Source organism: Chenopodium album, chromosome 4 (assembly GCF_948465745.1).
Source record: "Chenopodium album chromosome 4, dcCheAlbu1.1, whole genome shotgun sequence".
Taxonomy (NCBI): Eukaryota; Viridiplantae; Streptophyta; class Magnoliopsida; order Caryophyllales; family Amaranthaceae; genus Chenopodium; species Chenopodium album.
Genome location: NC_137837.1, coordinates 79,005,499 through 79,029,574, shown reverse-complemented (window position 1 = coordinate 79,029,574; position 24,076 = coordinate 79,005,499). Strand labels below are relative to the sequence as shown.

At 37.7% G+C, this 24,076-nt stretch overlaps 2 protein-coding genes and 1 long non-coding RNA gene across 3 annotated transcripts; 2 read left to right on the top strand and 1 right to left on the bottom strand.

Moving 5' to 3' along the window:
* Window positions 1-5,927: 5,927 nt before the first annotated feature.
* On the top strand, window positions 5,928-10,506 carry LOC145629455 (large ribosomal subunit protein uL30z-like). The gene is made up of 6 exons (XM_081682061.1): window positions 5,928-6,064; window positions 6,182-6,374; window positions 8,521-8,615; window positions 8,729-8,866; window positions 9,949-10,051; window positions 10,166-10,506. The coding sequence occupies exons 2-6, from the start codon at window positions 6,189-6,191 to the stop codon at window positions 10,379-10,381; spliced, it is 738 nt and encodes a 245-aa protein (XP_081538187.1). The 5' UTR covers window positions 5,928-6,064; window positions 6,182-6,188; the 3' UTR covers window positions 10,382-10,506.
* A 4,361-nt stretch (window positions 10,507-14,867) lies between these two features.
* LOC145629453 (aquaporin NIP6-1-like) lies at window positions 14,868-18,191 on the bottom strand. Its single transcript, XM_081682060.1, has 5 exons — window positions 17,899-18,191; window positions 17,470-17,694; window positions 17,172-17,366; window positions 16,417-16,478; window positions 14,868-15,291 (listed from the first exon to the last, which is right to left on the bottom strand). Exons 1-5 carry the CDS (start codon window positions 18,133-18,135, stop codon window positions 15,087-15,089), a joined length of 924 nt encoding a protein of 307 aa, XP_081538186.1. The 5' UTR covers window positions 18,136-18,191; the 3' UTR covers window positions 14,868-15,086.
* On the top strand, window positions 17,618-20,317 carry LOC145629454 (uncharacterized). Its single transcript, XR_014111678.1, has 2 exons — window positions 17,618-17,754; window positions 19,974-20,317. It is a non-coding gene; the product is annotated as an uncharacterized LOC145629454 (long non-coding RNA).
* The last annotated feature ends 3,759 nt before the right edge of the window (window positions 20,318-24,076 follow it).

Here is a 24,076-nt window from a genome sequence, read left to right as displayed (position 1 = left end):
TTAAAAAGAAAATAGAAAGAGCTGGTGGCTTATGGGCAGAAGAATTAATCCATGTCCTGTGGGCCATCCGGACAACAGCGAAAGGGGCAACCGGTGAAACCCCATTTCTTATGGTTTACGGCGCTGAAGCCGTCTTGCCCATCGAACATTACGATCCGACTCTCAGAGTCATGCTGTATGATGAAGAGGCAAACTGGGAAGCAATGCGGCTGACATTGGATTCAATCCCAGAACGCCGGGGCAATGCCGCCTTGCGTCATGAGATTTACCGTCTGAGAATGACGAGAGCCTACAATAAAAAAGTACACAAGCGTCCTTTGAAAGTTGACGACTTAGTGTTACGAAAAATGGAGGCAACCGATAGGGCCAATGAGCTGGGAAAGCTAACTCCAAATTGGGAAGGCCCCTACCGGATCTATGAAGAAGTAAGGGACGACACCTACCGCCTGGAAACTCCGGACGGCAGGCGCCTGCCTAGAACTTGGAATGTAGACAATCTAAAAAAGTACTACTTCCGAGTTTGTAGTTTTTTGTAAACAATGAGTCAATTATTGAAGATTAAGTATTTGTTTGCAAAATTTGAGTTATCGTTTCATTATTCATCCGGGTAACATCCAGGCGGATTCCCCATCTACCTAACTAAGTTCGATACTTGGTAAAGGGTACATTTTTATTTTGTTTATCCGCCTGGGTAATGCTCGGATCCCTTGTTTACTTAAGTTGGATACTTTGTTTATTCAACTGCTTAACCATTTTTCTAACTAAGTTTGATACTTAGCATGGTCCGCCTGTGTAATACACAGACGGATTCTCCATTTTTCTAACTAAGTTTGATACTTAGCATGGTCCGCCTGTGTAATACACAGACGGATTCTCCATTTTTCTCAACTAAGTTTGATACTTAGCATAATCGCCTGGGTAATACCCAGACAGACTCGTTTGATTAAAAAGTAAAGTTCGATACTTGGTGTAAATTCAACACTAATTAAGAAACTAAGCACAAAAACGTTTAGTGGCTACACAACCGGTCTCAAACAAGACCAGAGGCTAAAATGGCCGGATGATTGCTCTTTTTATAAAATCGCATGTCCCAGCATGGACAAAGGCGTCCGGCGACACCCCTCCGGGTGCAATCGTCGCAGAGAACAGATTATCTGTCGGTTCTACGTATCCATGCAGACGGCAAAAATTGAACGACCGAATTGGTCAACTCATAGCCGTCTGACCGAAATAACCTACGAAGAACGAATAAGTCCCTAAATACCGGATGCCCATAAGCATCAGTCGGTCACCAGCTGAAGTTCTCACTTAGGTTATCCATTCCAAAAATTGTACCTCACCCCAATTGGGGCAAGAGTTCAATGGCTATGAAATTTCTACCAGGACGGGCGTAACCCGTCTGGGTAGTGACCGAAATGCCTGTGGGTGTACGGCTGTGCACTTGGTTTGGGGCAATCACTACTGTGATTGATTGACTTACAAACATATCATGCTCTTTGCAGCATCAGACGTTTTCAAGTCAATCAACCAGCTCCAACTGAAACCAATCACACAGCCGTCCAGGGGCAAGGACAGCCAGACTATTGACTAGTTAGACAAAGAATCGCCGCATGCTTTTAATAAGATAGGCAAAAATTAAAAATTCAAATGCAAAATAATCAAAACCGACTTAGTCGGTGCAATTCATTAAAGTCCATCCAACCAAACGGTTGTAATAATCAAATGTTAACCGGACCTCGTCCGGGAGAGAGAAATTGTTAATTAACACGGCTCCACAGCCGGTAAATACAAGGATACTCGGCACGCAGGCCGGAAAAAGCAAGCTTTGGCATACAGCCGCTGAATAAAAAGAATTAAAAGAAAGCAAAGATTGGCATACTGCCGCTGAAGGGTCACTTCTGGCCTGCAGATGGAGCCTCCTGGTCCTCTCCCTTCTCCTCATCGTCTGAGGGAATTTCCTGCGCTTCATCAGGACCAGGAAGCTCAGGCGCGGACGGCTCATTGTTGCTGAGCCAGGCTTCAAAGGAGGCAGGCTCTGGCTCGCCTTGCTCTCTCAAGTACACCACGTACTCAGCATAGCTGTGTGCCATTGCCCAGATGCTATAATCAGCTTCTGGGTACAAGGCAGCCCAAGCAATCTTCATACGGGCGTCGTTGTCAGCATCGCTTTCAGCAACGAGGCGGTTTTGCTCCGCCTCCAGGGTTGCTGCAAAGTTTTTCTGAGCTTGAGCAGCATCCTTCTCCAGCCTCTCAACCTTGGTTTTCAGTTTGCCAAGGTCCGCTTGGGCCTTCTTGAGCACCTCATCAGCCTGCTTGGCGCTCTCGTCTGCCTTCTTTTGGGCCTCCTCCGCCCCCTTCTTGGCCGTCTCAGCATCCGTCACCCGCTTGTCGGCCGCCTTCAGATCTAGCTCCAGCTGTTGGATTTTAGACGCCTGTGTCATAATTATTGCTTTAGTTTCAAGTTCATTTACGATAGTTGAGTGTAAAGCAATATTATCAGCGTCTATGGCAGACTTCTTGGCCCTTTTTACCTCTTCCCGTTTGCGGGAATAAGGACGTTTGAGCCCGTCCACCGGCAGCATGGCCTGCAAAAAAGCAGGCGGTATAAGAATTACGGGCGGGGAAATTACTTGGAAAAAATAACATGGAATTGACAGGTTTCTTACCTCAGCCAGAAGGGATAGAATGCGTTCAAGGTTGAACGTCTCTATCCCAGGGATATTGTCCTTATCCTTCTTCCGGACGGCGTCCAGCATGGCTTTGGCGTGCTTCTGGACGTCTGGCCAGCGGGGAGATTGTGTTTGATCTGCACCACAATCAATAGGTGATGAGTGCAAAACTAAGGCGGCACCTATTTGTATCCGGCTGTCTGAGGATGACGTCTGTTTGGAGTGGGATTTCACCCGTAAAGGCCACCCCAGCTCAGGCGGGGATTCAAAAGGGTTCTTACCTTCAGAGCCGGCCAAGTGGGGAACGCTTGCAGGCGTGGTGAACCCCGCGGCTCCTGAGGGGTTGGCAAGGTCTAGGCACAGGCTGCCACCTACTTTCTCGAGCCGCCCCGCTATTCGCATCGTCTTTGTCCCGGCTGAGGCGCCAGGAGTTGATGCAGAGGCAGACTTTTTTATTTTATTGAGAACGGCTGGGGCCTCCTCCCTAGCCCGTTTGAGATTCTTCTCAAACGATTTCCCAACTTCTCCCCCCTGTGAAAATAAATAAGTTAAGGTTAGTATCCGGGCAAGACAGTTTATAAAATGAACTTAAGAAAGGGTCAGGCGCTCAATACCTTGGCCCTGACCTCGGCCGCAGCTTTCTCCGCAAGCTCTTTGCGGATGGTCGCAGAAGACCGCTTGGGAGTTTTCTCCTTCTACAGCATGTTCAATGCTTCTTCTGCAAAAAGAAAGAAATTGGTCATCATAAATCAATACCGATAGAAAAGTACTACAGACAGTATGAACTCAGATGCGTACGTTTATTAAACATGTGCCCTAGCCCACAGGCGGCTAGGAAACATTCATCCCTGAACCAGGCGCTCTTGGGAATCCAGTTCTTAGGAACTTTTATTGTTTCCCCGGTTGACAGAGTTTCGTCTGTGAGGCCAAAAAAGTCTGCCTCAATTATTTCGTCAAAGTCTTTCTCTGGGATCCGGGGAAGAGCGCACTTCCTGCCTAACAAGTCAGGCTTCTTATTGTACAGACGGAATTCATAATTCTCCCGTCTGGTTGGGGCTGACATCAGGTAGAACCTGTGCTTCCAGCCATCGAACTTGGAGACCTTGTCCAAGGTCATCATATATTGCGGCTGTGTGGTTAGAGTATACCACGCTCTCCAGCCGCCTGGGCTCCTGCTGAGGTAATGCATGCTTGCAAAAGCCTCCCAGCCGGGGTTAAGCCCTTGGAACTCACAGGCGGCAACATACCCCAGAATGTTGGTCCAGGAGTTGGGGGTAAGTTGCCAGAGCCCCAGGCCGTAGCCCCTCAAAATAGCCTTCACCGCCTGGTGAAGGGGGAAGCGAAGACCGGCTTTGAACGCCGCCTCGTAACAGCCAAAATAACTGTTGGCGTTCTGTTGATCATCCCCCCAGACGATGGTGCCAAGTTCAGGCGGCACCCGGATCTTATACCCGTCTCCTAGCGGGTGCATTTTCTTAAAATTCTCTAAGTTCTCCCCCATCTGGATCCGGTCCTTGGAGGAGACGTGGATGCTGAAGGGATCATCCTTCTCACTCCACTTTTTCCTTTCTTCCTCCTCGCTATCCGGAAGAGGGGGCAAGTCATCGCTGCTCTCGAAGGTAGAGGCGGAGCTGTCACTCTCCGTCTCCCCCTCACTTTGGTCCATGGGGGCAGAGGCGGCATTGTCGCCGCCTTGGTCACACTCCTCTAGGAAAGAGTCAGCGGGGGTTGAAGGGGCGTGCGGAGGGGATCTCTCCAGAGTCGTCTGATCTCCCTGACCAGACGTGTCTCCCTCAGGCGTTTGGCCGCCTGAGCCTTCGCCTCTGTAATTTGGATCATTGGCCGTCTGCATTGTCCGAGCCATGGTGTCCTGCACAGACACATAACTAGTCGGAATCCATGGCAAAGGGTGGTCCCAACACCCCGAGCCGGCACTCCCAGTCCTAGACTCAGCCGTCCCCGGTGACCGGCTGGACTCTAACCTAGGCTGTGCCGTGTGTGTTGGTGAGGCATCCATTTATTGCAAGAAATATGTACAGGCGGTGAAAAAAGAAATGAGCTGAGAGAGACAGAGACGGTACCTTTGTATGTGGTATCTGAAGGAGGGCGGGTCCGGCTGGGTTGCGGAAGAACAAAAGTTTCTTGCTTGCGCCTGACTCAAACGGATGACTTCTGCTCTCTCAAAGTTTTCCTCTCTAGAAAATTTTTGTAAAACGTACAAAATTATGAGGGTAAAACGACTATATATATGGGGTAAATACGGGGGCATTTCCGTAATTTACTTGGAAGGTGAACGGTTACTGTGTAACTGTAAAATTACCGCCAACCGAAGAGTGGCATGTGTCACAGATGCCACGTGGCATGCCACGTAACATCTGTGAGGGGCAAATGTTTAGGGTATTTTTACCCTGCCACGTGGCCCAATCAGAGGGTGACACGTGTCAGCCTCAGATTGATCCAAAATGGACCAATCCCTGTTTGACACGTGTCATTCCAGAGATAAAAGGGAAAAGGCGGCCTTCAGGCCCAAATCCCGAGAAAGCCGGAATACGGCGCAGCCCACCAATGATTAGGGTTCAGTGACCTAATCAGGGGCAATTCCCAATGACCTTATAAATAGGGAGATGTCCCTATTTTGAGGACACGTTTTTACCATTGATTACAACTGCATTCTCTTACATCAGAGAAACACCTGAGCTTGGAATCCGAGCAGATACTCACCTAAATTTCCGTTCTCTTTATCCCGTTTCAAGTTATTGACTTGTGCGTCGGAGGCGGAGCACCACCCAACAGGTGTCTCTGTTTGTTTTGCAGGTTCAGCTCATCCCGGATCAGTCTTCGTGTTGTAACTCTCCCGAGGGACAAAAACACCCAAAACAATAGCATTTTCTTTAGATAATCAAATAAGATTCAACACGTTTATATTTTTGTTATGTATAAATCACAAAAGATGATCAAATGCGAGTATAAAAGTCAAAGTAAGGATACATTCTCTCCACCTTATTTTTGCTGATCTAAAATTATTTTTACAAAACTATTATTTTACAGATTTTTTATTATATTTGTTCCTCTATGTTATAAAAATATATCGATTAAATTTATTTTTATTAAGCTAAAATTATTTTTAATTTTTTTTTATTGAATTACAATAAAAGAGAAATTAAAGAATTATTAAAATAAATTTTAATTAGTAAACTTAAGCTAATTTCAGTAATAATTAATTTAAAGTTAATAAAATTAATTTCAGAAATCGTGGAGAGAACCTTGCCAACATATATGACCTAAAGCCCTAACCTGTAAACCCTTTAGAAACCTCAGCTCTCAGCCTCCTTCACTCAGCTCTTCAACCAAATTCAGAGCTTCGAATTGCTCTTCAAATCTTGTTCCAGTTCTAGGTCAATTTTCATTTTCCTTTTTATTTTCTTACCTTCACATCTTCCTGTTTAAGCGATTTTTCATGCGAATTAATGGTACAATTGATTGAATGAATATGTTTTTTGAGAAATTTGCAGAATAAAAATGGCGGAAAAAGAGGAGCAGGCATTGAATTACATAGAAGAGACAGTGTTGAAGAAGAGGAAGCATAGTGAGGATTGGGCGATTAGAAGGAGGCAACAATTGTTGGAAAGACAATGGAAAATCAAACAAGACAAGAAGCTTGCTTTTAAGAAACCCGAGGATTTTATCAAGGAGTACAGAAGTAAAGTAATCTTCTTTCCTTCATTCTTTATTTTCGGTTTTTTTTAACACAATTTTCAGTTTTGCTTGGAATTTCAATGTTGGGTTCATTTTTTTTGGTTATGATTTTGATGGGTATACTTTGATTAGGGTTTTTTTTTGGTGTGTGTTAATTTTGTAACAGATGTGATTGGTTGATGCGAAAGTCAGAATTACAATGTTGGATTCGTTATAGTGTGGGATTTTAGGGTTTTCTTCATATTATGCAAGTAGGATTTGTGGGTGTGATTTGTTATAATGTTTGAAGTTATGTTAGGGTGAACAAGAGTTGTAGAAAATTAGCAAATTGCTTCTTTTGGTTTTTGGAAAGTATTTTTTGGGATGAACAAGCTTAGAAGATAGTTTAATAGGTATAATTTCTGTCGCGTGGCTTGAAGAATTAGTAGTATTGATTAAAATGTTACGATTATTTTTATTGTGGCAATTTAGAGTTAATGTGATGAAGTTTTGATAGAGTCATGGAGTTTTATTTTGGAGTTGCATCTTTGGTTTCAGGCAGCATATTGGGGAAGAATTATATATGGATTAAATTGGCAATGAAGATAGTTCCTTAGGTGTATATTCATGGGGAGAGTTTAATAGATAGTAGTTTTGTCTTGGAGTGGGTCAATCAGGAGCAGCCTTTTGTCTTGCTATGACATCTCAGTTAGTTATCTACTTGTATTGATCCTTTTTGTAGTGTGCCCTTGTGTGATATGTTCTGTGTAACTTCGATTATAATGTTTGGTGTCGAGCCTTAGAATGTGAGGTCATTGAGTATATGATGCACCTTTTGAAAGAGAGAGTTATGATCACAGTGTCTTTCTTGCTCATGACTCATGAGTCATGAGTCTCAGGACATGTAGAAATATATAGGTTCTCTGTTGAGCCTACTAATGACAACAATGCTGCCTATGCTGGTTCTATCCTGCTTGTTGAAATTAGCCAAATGGGAATTAGACTAAGAAGTAAAAAAGACGAGGTTTAGCTTGGTTGGTACTTGGTACTTTTTTGGAAGAAGATTTTAAATATCTAACATTTATTCCCTATGGGACTTCTAATCTGAACAATGGCATAGTGACATTTTTTGCTAGTGTACTTTAGGTTTTTTAGCTAGTTCTGTTAAACGTGGTGAGCAAGGAGCTGACACAGGAAGTAGGAATGCTGTATGAGCTGGGATAGAAAAGGTTTTAGCTTGTCTGGTTTAAGAAATATTTCACTGCTGCTGCCTATTTCCTATGAGTTTTAACTATTGATGAGACAAGGGTTCTGCTTGTACAGAATGGCAAAATTCATTTGCCATAAGAGAGTTAATTAATTTGGATCTCTTGTCCTCTCCAGAAATTATTGGTTTAAGTTGCTGTAAATTATCACTGGGTAGTAGTTCATTTTACTTGGGCAGATGTGGCACAGGATGAACCTAAGATTTACATTTGTCCAATCATCCATAGCGGGTAACGGGTACAATTTTCTTCCCCACCTCTGCGGCTCTGCCCCACTACCCACCAAACTTAACTCAATCCCTGCCTCATTGGAGTAGGTCTTTTGTATTTTTGTTATACCTGCTTGATTGACATTCACATCCCTTGTAATAGAATCAAAATATTTATTATATCTTACAGTATTTTTATGTGCCTCTGGTCAGATAATTACTCTTTGGGGATCCCTTTCTTCTTATGATTGTTTCTGTGGATCTTGTATTTGTTGATTCTTGAGCTGTCCTAACATCGTTGGAGATAGGGTTTTGTGAATATGGGTTTTAGGGATTTTTCCCAGCTTGGATGGTAGCCATAGTACATGCTAGTTTTAATTGTATCAGATATGGAAAAAAAAAAAATCATATTTGTGGTTGTCTGGTAAAATATTCTGTATCACAGTAGTTTGAAGTATAATACAGGTGTCTTATGTCTGCAATTATCATTTTGTCACATGTATCAGCAAGCTATACTTATAATTCTGCCTTCTGGGCAAATTCTTTTCTATTTTGCTCTTTTGCGTTGCATACATGGTTTCTGAGTTGTTGAGTTACATTCTCTATATGATTAGGGCTTTTTTATTTTATTCATTATTATGTATCAGTGTATCACTCTTTACTTACTACTTATTTTTTATTTTATCTGAAATTCCATTTTAGCAAATGGATTTGGTCAAGATGAAGCAGAGAGTTAAGAGGCGGAAAACTTCCACTGCATCATCATCAAAGCTTCTCTTTGTCATCCGAATTCAGGGGTGAGCTGAGACTTGAGAGCTTGTATCATTGTTTTTTGGGCTTGAATGCAAATTTACCTTTATAGTTACCATTGCCATTACCTTCTCATTAAATGTGATTTATTATTTTTCAGTAATGCACCTGTTCATCCACAAATTCAGAAGATTTTGAGGTCATTTGGATTGAAGAAAATATACAGTGGTGTTTTCTTAAAAGCAACTGAAGGGACTCTAGCAATGTTGAACAAGGTGGAACCATATGTAACTTATGGGTAAGGATATAATCTTATTGTGTGCTGGTTGTATAGAACTATAGACTATGGCTAATTATATACTTTATTTGATGCTCTTTTGAATTTATCTATTGTCATAATTCTCATTAAGTCTTGGAATATCAATAAACATTATGGTCGTTCCTGCTGCATGTTTTGTCTACTACAGAAGTACAAAGTGATGAGTCCTTTTGCCTATGTTGATCTTGTATATCTTCTTGAAGTACTGCATGGTTCTCTATCTTTAGTTTCTTTTGAAAAGAGAAAGTTATACTTTGTATTAGGGAGTGTTGGTTGGGTGTAAAATGTTTTCCATGAAAACGAATTTTCCATTTCCCATAATTATTTTTGTTTGGTTTGTAAACAGTTTTCCTTTATAAAGGAAGGGAAACTATATTGTCCTCCCTCCTTCCTATCTCCCTTATACCCTTCCTATCTCCCTTATACTCTCCTCTCATTTATCCTCTCCCTTACTTTGCATAGAACCAAAGAAAGGAAGACCTAATGTTGCAATAGTATTTTCCATGTAAAATTGTTTTACATTAAATATATTTTACGTCAAACCAAATTGAGCCTTAGTCGTTCATTCTTTTGCCTGGATGCTTTAACCTGTGGGGATGGGAGCTAGCCAGCTAGGAGAAGCTGACATGCGAGTATCCTACAGTCCACCTCATGTATGACTGGCTTTTCTGAATTGTCTAAGCTGTAAGCAGTCTGTGGGGTACTAGCCACATAAAATTTTTATTGCTTCTTGGCTTTGTTTTGTCAGTCAGTTTTCTGACCTCTTGTTTTGTATGATTCGGGTTGTACGTTGGTGTGTGCTCTTAGATGATTGTTTTGTGCTGTAAAAGTAATACAATGACAAGTATTCATTGATAAAGTTTTTAATCTAGGATTAAATACAGTATTTGGCGGCATTTCTATTTTATTCTGTCCATCATCAATTTTCTTTTAAGTTTAAAAATCAGTGCTTGATAAAACACTTTAATGCCATATAAAGTCATTAGGTTCTAACGAAGGATATTAGCATTGCTTGTTGTTTGTTTTATTTCTCTCATTAGAGCTGTCCTAACTAACTGTAGGTATCCAAATCTTAAAAATGTGAGGGACCTCATCTTTAAGAAGGGTCTAGCAAAGGTGGAAAAGGAGAGGGTTCCTCTAACAGACAATAATGTCATCGAGCAGGTATGATAATCTAGAAATTGCTACAGTTACTAATTTCTGATGAGCTGCCATTAAATTTCTTCATTCCTAAAGATTTATAGCAAGACATGATGAATGTGAATTGTTTCTGTCCAGGCATTGGGGCAGCATGGTATTTTATGTCTTGAGGATATGGTCCACGAAATTCATTCTGTTGGCCGACACTTTAAGGAGGTAACTCGTTTTCTATGGCCCTTCTCCCTTGCCAAGCCTCAAGATGGATTCTCAGGCAAGAAAAATCTATTCAAGAATGGTGGAGACTCTGGAAATCGCGAGGAAAATATAAACGAGCTGATTGCTAAGATGACTTAGGGCTTGCATAATATGCATAGGTGCATTATGTATCGGAGAATGCTTATAAAAACAAGCATATGTAGTTTGTATTCTATAGTGGACAACTTTTTTTTAGTGGTATCCAATGGTTGCAATTTTGCTTATACGTTCATTCACGCCCTCGTCTATTGGTGATTGTGACACTTTGATTTCATCACTTCAATTATAAGTGTTGATCTAATTTTTGGAAACAAGCCAAAATGAGCAAGGTTTTTGGGACAAATTGACAAAGTTGGCAACTACGGTTGCCCTATTTTAGTATTTCTTTCAACCAAAATTTTTAAGTTTGATTTTAATACATTAACAAACGCTCAATAATCGTTGCTATATACTCCCTCCGTTTTTAAATACTTCCTCCATTTTCCATTTCTGGCTGTTTTTAAATACTTGCTCCATTTCCTTTTTTGGAATGTTTTTACAATATTTAATTTATTTCTTAGACCTAGTAGACCCAACATAATACTCTTTCTCCTCCAATTCTTCCATTACTTATGTATTTTACAATTTTTTATTCTCTCAACTACCCCACTATCTCCATATTATATTACTTTATCCAATTTTTTCTAAAACTCTGTGCATGGAGAAATGAAACAAGTATTTAAAAACGGAGGGAGTATAATAAATCTGTGTTCGAGCAAAATACTTGGCATCTAATATTTGAACAAAACACACACAAAAAAAAAAAAAAAAAAAAAAAAAAAAAAACGAGGCAACAGAATGTCAATAGAACAAAAAGTTTCTTTGCTTCAAAAGGTCATGTTTGAGAAGAGATTGAGGTTGTCTGAATCAATAATTGTTCCTATCTTCAAGGATAATAATAAAGTCTCGTTGGTATCTTTAGATTTCATGTTGGCATAATTGCTATACCAATATACTTATACCAACAAGATTGTTGGTATTTTTAGACTTTATGTTGGTACAATTACTACACCAACATGACCTATTTTTAGACTTTATGGTGGTACAATTACTACACCAACATGAAGTATAAATGTACCAAACCAAAAATTTCGGGGTCACCAATGAAAAACTAAGAGTTGGAGTTTTCATTGAGAATGTTCATAAAGTTTATGGGAGGTGTCAATTTGCGAAAATGGGTCGGTCTCGATAGATTCAGGTCAAATCTATTTTAAATACGAGTCATGTTAAATCGGGTTTGTTATCATGTAGTCTGATCAAATTATATCGGGTATGTTTTTGACACCTTTATCATGTCGTCGTGGTCATTAACGCTGCTAGTTTGACATATTGCAACTCCCTCCTCAATCCACATCTAGTGCCAAACAACACCACAACAATGGAGGAAGGGCAAGACTCGTGGACATCAGTAGACAAGCTATACCACATCATCTTCTGCTTCTCCCTCACACTCCTCTTCTCTCTCCTCATCTCTCTCACTCATTCCTCCTTCCTCCGAAGTCGCTCTCTCTTCTTCGCCGCTTCTCTCTCTCTCCTCGCCGGCGCCGCCAAAGAAGCCGCCGATCACCTCGGCTTCTTCCGCTCCTCCGGCGCCTCCGCCAAAGACGCCGTCGCTGACGTCATCGGCGTCGTCATTGCTTGCTTCCTGCTTTCTCTCTCCAAATTCTTCAAGCGGAAGTCCAAAATTGATGATGATGATCCGATTGCCGGTGTTGCGCTTGTTTGAATCGAGTATCACTTTCTCAGGTTATTGCTGTTTTCTCTCTCAATTATTATGTAAATTCTCGCTGAATTTTGTGTTGATTAGGTCAATTTGAATTTCAAATGCAAGCTACACTGTTAGTTTATCAAGGTTTATTATGAAATTGAGCAATGTTGCTATTTGTTTTTTGAATTTTGTGTTGATGAGTTGCATTATTGCCTGAATCAGTGTTATGAATTCAATTATAAATGCTATCGCAGAGATAGATAATTTGTGTAGAGAATTGTCTTGAAATCAGATTGTTTATGAAGATTTGTGGTACGATGTTACATCCTCTACTGCTTATGTTAGCATATATTGCATTCGTATTATGGAATTTGTGTTGATGAAATGCATTTTAGGTCAATGTTATGAATTTGAGTAAGAAATGTCTTCAATGTGATAGGCTTTTATGTCTTGTAATCGTATTGTTCAGTGTTCATGAACAAATATTGCTCGATGTCTCTTGTAATAGCGCCTGTGCATTTTATATCATAGCGTATTGTATTTGTAATATCAAGTACTTGTATATGTTGATAAGGTGCATTAGAGGTTAATGTTATGACTTATGAGTTTAAATTGTTATCACGGTGATAGGCACTTTGAGTAGAGAATTAATTTTAAATCACACTGTTTATGAAGGTTTATTGCCCATTATGTGTTTTGCATTTTGTGTATCCGTTTTAGGTTGTTAGAACTTATTGCTCCTGTGTATGATGATGTATGTTGAGTTTTTTTACTTGATTGAAATGCTAATACATTGTCCTTAGTTGTATTACTTTGTAATAAAGAATGGATAGTTCCATGTGAGTTAGAATGAGCTGAATCTATGTTTCGTTTTGTTGTTTGAGAATGTGATATTGGAGAAATCACGAGTAATACTCAGGGTTGCTGGTGAAACAGTAGAGTAGACTGACTGGTCTACTGTTTCTAAATTGTTCTTTAAATGTTGAATATCTAACATTTTAGAAATTTAGTTTGACAATTATGACGGGTTGCTGAAGTCTTTGATGGTGCCTAATTTCTAACTTTTTCCATTATGTGAAGGGGTTAGAAACCTGGAATATAGAGGTAAAAATGGATACCAGTGAAGATTAAATTTTGTAAGTTCTGAACTATTTTCTTAGACAATTGTAGCTGTTGCTAAGATAACTCAGATGATGGCAAGACCTCAAGAAGCAAAATCTGTCACCCTGATCAGCTAGTATGTATTGTTAAATGGCCAAGTGGGACAGGTTAAGATTCAAACTATGACCGATATAGACTATTGGAGAAAAAGTAACGCAACAAAAAGAAGATAGTCAAGCATTCAGCCACTAGATGAGTTAGGGGAAGAAAGAGGGTATGAGAAGAGGTAGTGAGAGGGGAGGAGGGTAGAGGACACATACTTCTCATGGAAACGTATATGGTTAGAATTTATGGTGAGAAGAGGAGGAAATAGTGAAGAGTTGGGCTTGAATTTGTCTTCCTAGTTATGTTTTGTTGTAAGAAGAAGGAAAATTGAGCCCTCCAATTTCTTCCTCTTCCTCTTTCCCTTTCCGTTCTTATTTCATATCAGATGATTGAAAATTGATCCCTTACTCTCTCATGACGTCGCCTTTCCAATCTTCCATTCCCTTCTTAGTCTTAACCCATCGTTGTCTTAACAGAAAAGTGTATAATACGGGAATATCCTGAACAGCAAAGTGTAGGTGTGTGTTATAACTTACGATAGCTGGCGGTTTTTTATGCTTGTCACTGTTGCTAATATGTGCCTATTGCTGTGATAATCTTTTGTTATTGATTCTTGTCTCTTACTTGTGTCTCATCCAAATTTTGCAAACAAGCATTTATGTGTAGTTGTTCAGCAAAACAATTTAGCAAGCTTAACTATTGGCATATCTTTGAGATACTTTATCAATTATTGAAATGGGTGCTTTTAGAAGGCTGGTATAAAGTATGACCTACTGCTCAAATCAGTAATGCAACCAAGTGTTTAGCTTATTCAATTGTATTTTGCATATTTCTGAATTGCAAACACAGTGGTTTTTAAGCACTTTTAGTGATCTCCTTTTTTAAGTGGTGGTAATTATCCTTATGATGACAAGAAAATTTACTTTTGAGTGGTTTTGTTCAATTTTTCTCGTTCATTCTCTATTGCTACTATTTGACAGACTTCTTTGAGTTAATTTTCTTTCATTGTTGTCGCTGTAGCAATTGGCACTTTATAGTTTCTACTAGTGGTTTATTTTGATTCACACTTGTACTCTCTGCTTTTGGTGTCTCTAATTGATTGATCGAAATTCATGCTCAGGTACTGTGGATGGAAGTTACGTAACCGGTATGGATGTCTACAATGAGTTTTGGTCTGCTGAAGAGGTGCAATTGGCCACCGTCTTTTAAGATTTTCCCATCATGCAGGTTAGTTGAACTATTTCTTATTTTCACTTGTTTTGTAAACCATCAAATGTTGCTTTTAGGATATTCACTTGCCTGTAAGGAGTATTGCCTTTGTTGTTTTATTTTTTCTTCCCTTTTTTTATGTGTGTGTGTGTGTTTTGTTAAATTTCTATTGGATCCTTGTTCTTTGTACTTAGTTGTATAGAGAGCTTTTTTTTTCTTCTCCCTGTATTATTGTTTTGGGGATTGATTAGTTGGTTAATGCATTGATATTTATCCTTTGGGATGGGGTCGACACGGATGCATCATTCTTGTGCGGATGTTTTGAAGGGGGTCATGGTTGATTCTGGCTAGTGTCAATCTTTAATCCTATAATTAATAGCTGACATTGCAAGAGAAATGATGTGGTGTGATAAGGATCAGTCGTGCATAAGAGAGATGTTCATTGCTTGACAGTCATTAATGATCTTGACATTGCACCAAGAGAAATGTATAACTTCCAATGAACTGTAGAAAACTCAACTCTCAGTTTCACATAGGTCACATTCTTTTGCGATTGACATCACACCATTTACAATGAACACATCAACTAGATACTAGCTGTCATTTTGCTCATAGAAAGCACCATCATTCATTCTGAATAATTCACCTTCTAAAGCTTGCTGCTGCTGAGGGCTGCTTGAGGGCATCTTCATCTTCCTCTGGCAGCTTGATGGCAGAATAGACACCTGCCCCACATAGTGCCCCAAGAAATGGGGCGGTTAAGTAGATCCATATCCCTTTATAATTATTTGCAGCTATGGCTGGCCCCAATGTCCTCACTGGGTTCATTGATCCTCCTGTAGTAGGCCTGTGGAAGAAAGAGAAATAGAATTTCATAATTTGCAGTGCTTTGGTACGGCCACGGGGATTGATTAATGGGACTGGGAATATTGTGGTACATTAATATTGTGTTTGCATGACATGTATTGTTTTGAGTCAACCCATACTAAACATAAACTTCCCTTTTAACAATGGGATCCAAATTTTATGATAGATGATCTTGGGTAATGGCGCATTAGTGACGCACTGAGATGGTTTCATCATGAAACGCATAAGCTACTCTGTGAATGAATGTATATGATTGAATCTGACGATGAAAATAAACTTTTTTGTCGCATTCTTCCTTTAATTAAACAGTTAAATAACCTGAATTCCTCTTTTGAATGAGTGGTTTTGTTCCCTTCTTGAAACTTTCCCATTTGTTAATCCCAGAGAATAATTCGTCAAATATGAATATAATACCTTTTCCTCTTAGATCTGTCACAACACGTATTATGTCTTATTTCTTCAACTTTTTTCTTGATGTGATGTAAGCAATATAAGTTGGGAACTCATTATGAGACTGAAGTCTGTTTTCTCAAACCAAAAACAAAAATAATAGAAGTAAGATTAAAGTTTGTTACTTTATGTCTATATATATTCTGGTTTATGTAGGTTATACCAATCATGCCTATTTTCTGAATCATGTATTTTTGGACTATTGCGTTACCTTGTTTAATCAAATAACATAGACGTATTATGAATGTCTTCTTTTGTCTTGGTTTATGATTTGACACTATTAGAAATTAGCAATTTTCATTTGTCAATATCATAGAGCTATCACAAGTATTATAGCCTTCTCAACCATTTATTAAGACTTTCAATAAATCTTAAAAGTGCGTGTCAATTTCAAATTAAGAAGTTTTTGTTATCTCAAGTATTTTTATGCTTTTATCTTTCTTCTTACTTCCTACATACGAAGTATTATTCAATTTAAAACACGAGCTTTCAAAATTATACTTACCCCTTTTTTGATGTGGAAATCTGACTTATTAATTTGTTCAATTATTTCTTGCTATATATGCCAACATTCTGAATTTGACCACCCGATGGGTGGAGCATGAGTAAATTTCCAGAATTGGATTATGATTTAGAGGGGGTGAGGCGTACTTACCCAGCTATAAGTATGTTGAGCATGACAGTTGCCCCCACTGCAATTCCAGCTAGTTCTCCCACCTGCAGAACATTACAAATGTTTTCAGTTTTTCTTAGCTCCTTCATGTTAATAGATTCCTTATATCACTTTGTCTTTCTTCATAAAATAGTGTAGTGTGAGGAAAGGACCTTGTAGACACCCTTTTTCCTTATGGTTTACCAACATTTATAATAAAATAAGTCATTTACAATATACTTTATAATTAGATCTATTTAAAATATATTAGTCTGTGTTTACTTGCTGCAGTGGTGGGTAATTTTTAATTGCTAAGTAGAATCCACTAAACATTAATGCTAGTCTCTAGTAGGCTGTGCATATTAAGTCTTATCCATGTACTACGCCTTTTGCTCCAAACAATTTTTTATTTTTATTTTCGTGGTATTAAATGTGAGGATTGAATTGCAAAGTTATATGACTTTCTTGAAACTAATTCACTATGGTAATTTTGTTATTTTCTTATTAACGTTGCAAACCCTCACCGAAGCCAAGAATTTCTATTTAGTATCTTGAAGCTTGGATTTTTCTGATGTGAGATTCTATGCATTTACTTTTTTTGGATTTGTTTAATTCTGAAGAATTATCTCTCTCTTTCTTCTTTTTAAATTGTCGTGAATATTTAAATATCAGAAGTGAAAGCTTGATTAAAAGGAGACATTCTTAAAGAAGTATATTTTTGGTAGAGGCATTAAAATACAGAAAATTTTGATGCTTACAGCTCTTGTGTCGGTGGCTACTGCAGTGACGACAAACATGAGATTGAAGGCGATGATGAACTCTAATGCAAAAGCCTGACCGTAATTCACTGAAGGAACAGTTACACCTCCACCCATGATAGGGTGGAAAATTGCTTTGAGAATAAATGCAGCGCATAGAGATGCTAACATTTGTGCTCCTATGTATATTGGAACCTACATAATCAAATAAAGAAAAACATATCTGTGTTAAGTATTTGTAAATCCTATCAGTGTATTAATAAAAGGTAGGTTGAAGGTCATAGTTTTGGTTTCTTACTTGAGTCCATGGAAAATGTCTCAGTGCTGCAAAGGCGATGGTGACAGATGGATTCAGATGGGCACCGGAAATATGGCCTGTAGAGAGAATGATGATCATGACTGCAAGGCCACTGGAGGCAGCTAGGCCGATTAGAGTCTCTGATCCATCCGTCTTCTGATTCACAATAGCAGTAGCTGCCCCCGCACAGATTAGTATAAGAGTACCGACGAACTCTGCCACCACCTGATATGATTGAGCAATTATCAGTCAGATGCAAAGACAATCAAGTTCAGTCAGATGAAGGTTCTTTCTGCTTTCTTGCCCTTTTATTTGATTATATACAAAGTACAATTTTTTTTTTACTGTTTGATGTACGATAATGGAAAATTTTTCTGAATAACATAATTTCCCTGAATTTCGGAATACTGATCAAAGTTAGAAAATTACCTTCTTTGTTAGAGGAACAGGGGGAGGTGGCATTGTAATGCTGCAGGTCACAGCAGGCAAGCCACCTTCCTCATTAGGCCAAGTATCTACAGTGAAACAATTGGATCTCCTACTGAGAAGTGACTTCTTTTTAGGCCTATCGACAGAAAAGCCTCCGAAGAGGGGAGCCCCAGGAGTACCTGGGGTTGCTGGGGTCGAAGGCATAGAAGGAGGATCCTCAGAATCCATTTTTTCCATAATGGCTGAGCTAATCTAAGGTTTGTGAGTGCTTGTTTATTGGCTAATGTTTATCCAAATTTCAGTATAGCAGTATTTATATATTAGTTACACTGTTAAAGGTTGACTTAGGAGGGGGGGAATCTCTAGACTAGGAAAAGAGAGAAAAGAAGTTAGTGGATGAAATGGAAGGAGCCAAAAGAGAGTTGGCTTTCATTTGGTGCAATGGACACAATGGTGGTGGGACATTATAGGCCTGTTTTTCCTGCTTGAGATTTCTTTATAAAGGAGCTTTAAGCGTTGGAGAGATTAATCATGATGTTTATTGCCACTTAAAAATTCCCAATGTGTATGATTGCCCCCCTATAATTATGGAGAAGACCACTCGTTTAGCTTGATTAGTTGTCACTGTAACACTGTCAGATCGAGTTTGGGTTTGGAATTTGTCATAAAGAAATAAGAAAGGTGGTCGTCTTCCTAAAAAACAAAGCAGGAAGGTGGAAGAGGCAGGGGAAAGGTCAAGATTCTGATTGTTGTTTCTCCCTAGTTACCCTCGCCGTTTTCGAGTCTATTTCTCCAATATAAAGTATGCATAACTCTGAAATCGGTCTCACCACAACATCATTCTCACTATAGTATAGCTAGTTTTAGGGTTTCTTTTTTTTTTTTTTTGTTGAGAAGTAGTTTTTAATATCCTTCCTACCTGACTTAATAGTTAGAGTATATATACAATATAGGGTGTTTGGAAGAACTTATCGCATCTCTTGCAATAGAAATGATCTATAAACTCAAACAAGTTACCGAGTACTTTTTTTATGGGAAGCTGAAAAGGATAGAAATTATACTAATGCGAGTAAGTCTAATGCCTTATGTGTACCATATCTTATATGAAAACAATGCAAGTATGCAGCAACTAGCAAGTAAGTTTGAGCGAGGCTGCGAGGGTGTTTTATACTTTTATGCCATGGCACCAGCCTGTATTATCGAGGAAGTAACTATATATATGGTGATTTAGGGGTCAATTGACATACTTAGGTGCTAAGTAGCTATTAGCAACTTAGAAAAATTCAAATTAATTGAAAAAGGAAAAGAAAAGACAAAAGGTGAGTAAAAACATGAAGTGGGTTGTTGAGTTGATTTGTGGAGCTCAACGGAATATGAACCTCAAGTGTATTTGATAAATCCTACTTTTAGGCCGAGATCAATTTCAATAGTGCTGTTCGTTGGCATAAAGCATAATGTAGTTACTTTTTCTTTAATCTTTTGTGCTACTGTTGTTGATCATCAAATGTGTGAAATATGGACTTGTTGGTGAAGCTAGCTATAATTAATACTACTTCTGATTTTTTGAATTGTAATCATAAAATGTCACTAACTATTGAAATAAAAGTTACCCCAAAATTGGTTAAAGTTACTCTGAAACGGGTTAACGTTGCCTCAAGTTGACCGTTTCACAATAACTTTTATATAAGCCAGTCTCACATAATGCTTTTTATTTTAATATGAAATATAAGGCAAGTAAATTACATTGTCAATTTGACTCATCCTTAAAAAGATATAGAATTATACTAATAATTTATGTAATAATGTGATCTGGGTATAGCTGTGGACTTATGGTGCTTGGGAAATGAAGATACTTGTAGAAGATCTCTTTGCGTCACATCTCACATGGTATGACTGTATGAGCTTCCGGGATTCCACCATTATATTAAACTAACTAATATACAAATATATACTTGTATATGTCTGAGGAATCATTGTGACTTTAAATAACAAAATTATTCACTTTTCATGTAAGTGCTGATACAGTTCATCCCTGTGTAGTGTTTAGAAAATTGGAATTTTTTTCGTTTTGGTAGGTAAGATGAAGGGCTCTACCGGGCTGGTTTGTATGTTGTGGCAAGTAAACTAAAGCATCGGAGCCCATGATGGAAGGGTCCTTGCAACTGCAAGAGTTCATTGTCTGTCGAGTACAGATACATGGCATCGGATGCCCCATAATTTTATTCGAGCAATGCTAAACAATGGAACTGCTAATATTTGCTGCAATAAACTGTAATTTCAAGGGATATTTGTATATCGCATTTCCCAAAGATAGGAAACCCCTACTTATTTGCCAAGGTGATGCACTGGTGCTAGTGTATTGTTGCTCATTCTCATCATTCATACAGAATTCTAAATTTGTTATGCTCCATTTATATTAGATTCTTTCTTCCTTCCCTTTTATCTTTGCTGCATTTATCTTAATTACTGTTTACAGAGTACAGATTAAAATTATGTTTCCACATTAGGTTCGAGAACACATTGTCTTCAAATATAACAAGTTTGAAGTTTCCATTTTCATGGGGTGAAAGTTTTAGGAATGTTGATGAGTTCATGTCTAAGCAATCGCCACAACAAACTCAATTTTAACCATTGACTGTAACTTCCTGCTGGTAATGACAATGTCTCATATTAGTTCCATACTTACATGGTTTTACAGGGCTTAACATTGAAGGGTTGGCGTAGTCCTTTCTCATTACGGATGATACCTCTGGGTGAACTGTGAAGTGACGGATTAAGTTTAAGCAAAGTCTAAATATCTATGGTTAATATGTATTCATTGTACTCTATGGGGTTGTTTGGTTATACAAAGAAAATGGAGGAAGTCAAAAATCATGGGAATTTGAAAATGGGTGAGTTGTTTGGTTGACACTAAAAAGTGAAAATGAGGGAATTGCAAATTCATGGGAATTGTGACTTCCCACAAAACATGGGAAGTTGATTACCCAACCCCCCCTAGGTAAGTCAAAATTCCCATGATTCGCAACTTCCTTCATGTCAACCAAACAATTTTAAGCAATTCCCATGAATTTGATGTAGGAAATTAATTCCCATGAAATACAAATTCCTATGGAAAGTAAATTCCCATAGCAACCAAATGACACCTATGTTTAATTGTTTATTATGCTAGAAATTGCCTAAGACAATGCCGATTAGACTAGAAGAAGATAAGAGGCAGAATCAGAGAAAAGAGACAAAAATTGATGACACAGAAAAATCACAAAAAAAAAAAAAAAGGGGGGGGGGGGGTAAAATTATGGATGGCTATGATTTCACCAATCTATGAGTTGGAGATTTTGGATTTTAAAGACTTAAAGTCATAGTGTGTGTTTGTGTATAAATATGAAATAATTGTTGCATCTTAAAAAAAATATAAATATAAATATAAATAAAAATAATAATGGTTAAAGGTTTATAAAGAAACAATTGTTACACCTAAACAATTCAATGTAGATTACTTTGGCAAAGACTAGCATTAATGGACCTGACCAATGACCATAAAGGGTATCGAACAAGTTTGAACTTAAATTCAACAAGACAGACACATCTAATCCAGACAAATCGAAAGTTGCTAGTGACGAGGCGATCTTTGAATAACAATAAATATTTATGAGAAGCCACCCAAGTAAGAATTAGCCAAACCAAACAACTCGTTTAGTACATTTTCGAACATTTTACAACACTAGGAGCCAATGAAACCAACAAGCTCTCTTAGTAGAACCTTTAATACAAATCCTATTTGAAAGCTCACTTTGCCGATTGAATATGGTAGTAGAACCCTTAATCCAAGTTCTAACTATTATTATGTTGGTTGTGACAATTATCGAACAATTTAAGAAGAAGCCTTTTATTAGCAGCTTGTTACCACAATCCAATTACACACACAACAAAAGATCCATGAATTAAAACCGTTAAACTGGTAGCTATAAGCAGTGGCGATTCCAAGAATTGGTCGTTATGGGTTCGAATCTACTGGAGAATTGGGGATAAGTTAAAACAAAAAAAAGGAAGGAAAGAAAAGTGTTGGGCTTGGATTTCGAACAGTTGACCTTTGTCAAGAAAACTGAGGCTTTCACCACTACAACGCGCGTTAACATAGTGAAATTATGGACAAACTTTAATATTTAACCTTATTTATTTTCTTTTAAAAAAACCTATTCGACTTTTCTGGATCCAGTATGGGTTCAGCTGAACCCATTGAACCCATACTGGAATCGCCACTGGCTATAAGCTATCAAAAAAAAAAAAAAAAAAACCAGGGATTAGCAAGTTATTTGATTCAAATTACATTGATTCTTCAAGCTATATATAGTACACACAATTCAACATTATCAATCAAGTAACAACCAACAAAGTTTCTGCACTAATTAACTACAACACGCATTAGAATTTAGACTGATACATGTAGTTGCTATTTCTTTTTCAGTTCAAAATAACATATTGTATAAAACCACCAAGTAACAAATCGATATTGATTTATCGGACGAATCAAAATTCACCACCAATGATCTCGAACAACAAAACATCTAAGCTTCAAGTGAAAGGTCATTAGGAAACCCATGGGTGGATCTATGTTTAAGGAAATGAGGTCAATTGACTCCACTTTTTTTTGTAAAGCAAATACTTGACACCGGGAGTGACACATGTCATATTCTGGTGCTGTTTTTTTCCTCCAAAACCCCCCTTCCCCTTTTGACTTTTTTTTTTGGGGGGTTAATATTTGATTTTAATAATATCGTTCCAAATCTTTTATATTATCTATATCACAAATATATATTCCTTCTTATTTGATGTCCATAATTATTCTATATACATCTACCTAAATAATTATTTCAACTTCTTTAAAAAAATTATTATTTCAACTCCTTTTTAACTATCCTTTTAAATGGAATATTATTAGATTTTGCCAAAAAAATTATAATAAATTGATTCATATAATATATGTTAAAGAAATTACTTTAAAATATCACTTAATTTTATTTTTTTCAAATACCATTAGCTAATATTTTATTTCAATTTCAATTCAATTCAATAAAACGTTATATTCAAGTTAATTACAATTTTGTTTACGTAATTTTACTACTATATGTACATATTATCACAAATTGATTTATAAAGTATTGTATAGCTATAAAATAAATGATGTGTTTAACAAATGATTTTTTAATATAAAGGTGACATATTATCTGTAATTTTGTGTGTGTTTGCACTTTTGTTAATGATTTTTTTGGGAGATTTTAGTTTGGTGTTTGATTGATTTTTATATTTGTTAAAAATGCATTTATAATTAAGTATTCACTAATATATTCACTAGACCTGATCAAGCCCCGCCTGAAAAATTCTGGAGTTCGGGCAGATTAAAAAAAATTATTTTTAGATAATTTGTTGTTTTACCTATTAATATAAATTATTTTGACATTACAACTTCTATATATTTGATTTGTATGCTTTATCAAATTTTTTTTTTGAATATAATTAATTTTCTTTTAAAAATTAGATTTACCGTGCATGGCACGGACCTTGCTAGTCAGTGGCGGAGCCAGGATTTGTAATCTGAGGGGATAAATTTCAGATGTTTAATAAAATCAATAAAAAATTTAAGAAAAAAAGATGCTCACATAAATTGATTAACACGGAGTATATATTTTTGTTATGGAAAAGACAATTATTCTTATATGGCAAAAGAAGAGTTTTTATAAGTTTCATTGCATATTAAGAAATTGGATTTTTTTGAAAATAACACCACATATTTTGAAAAAAATGGATTATAACACCACTTTTTTCAAATTTTGATTATAACACCATATAAAACCCCAAAAATTGGATTTCACCACCACTTAACGGATTCTTGGATGAAATCTGTTAGTGGGGCCACAATAGACACGTGTTATAAATTTAGTGGTTTAGAAAATTTTTCACCACCGGCACCAACTACCCAGTCGCCAGCACCCCCTTCCCTAGCCAAAACTGGCGAAACCAGCCCAACTATCCCTACCCCTCTTCCCCCCTCCCCGAAAACCACCCTTTTCCCCCATAATCGAGGTTGCAATCGATGCTAACCACCGCAAATTTCAAACCAAATTTTCGAACATCAACCCCTTCGAACCACCGCATATACCAACCACAATCCACTAGATCG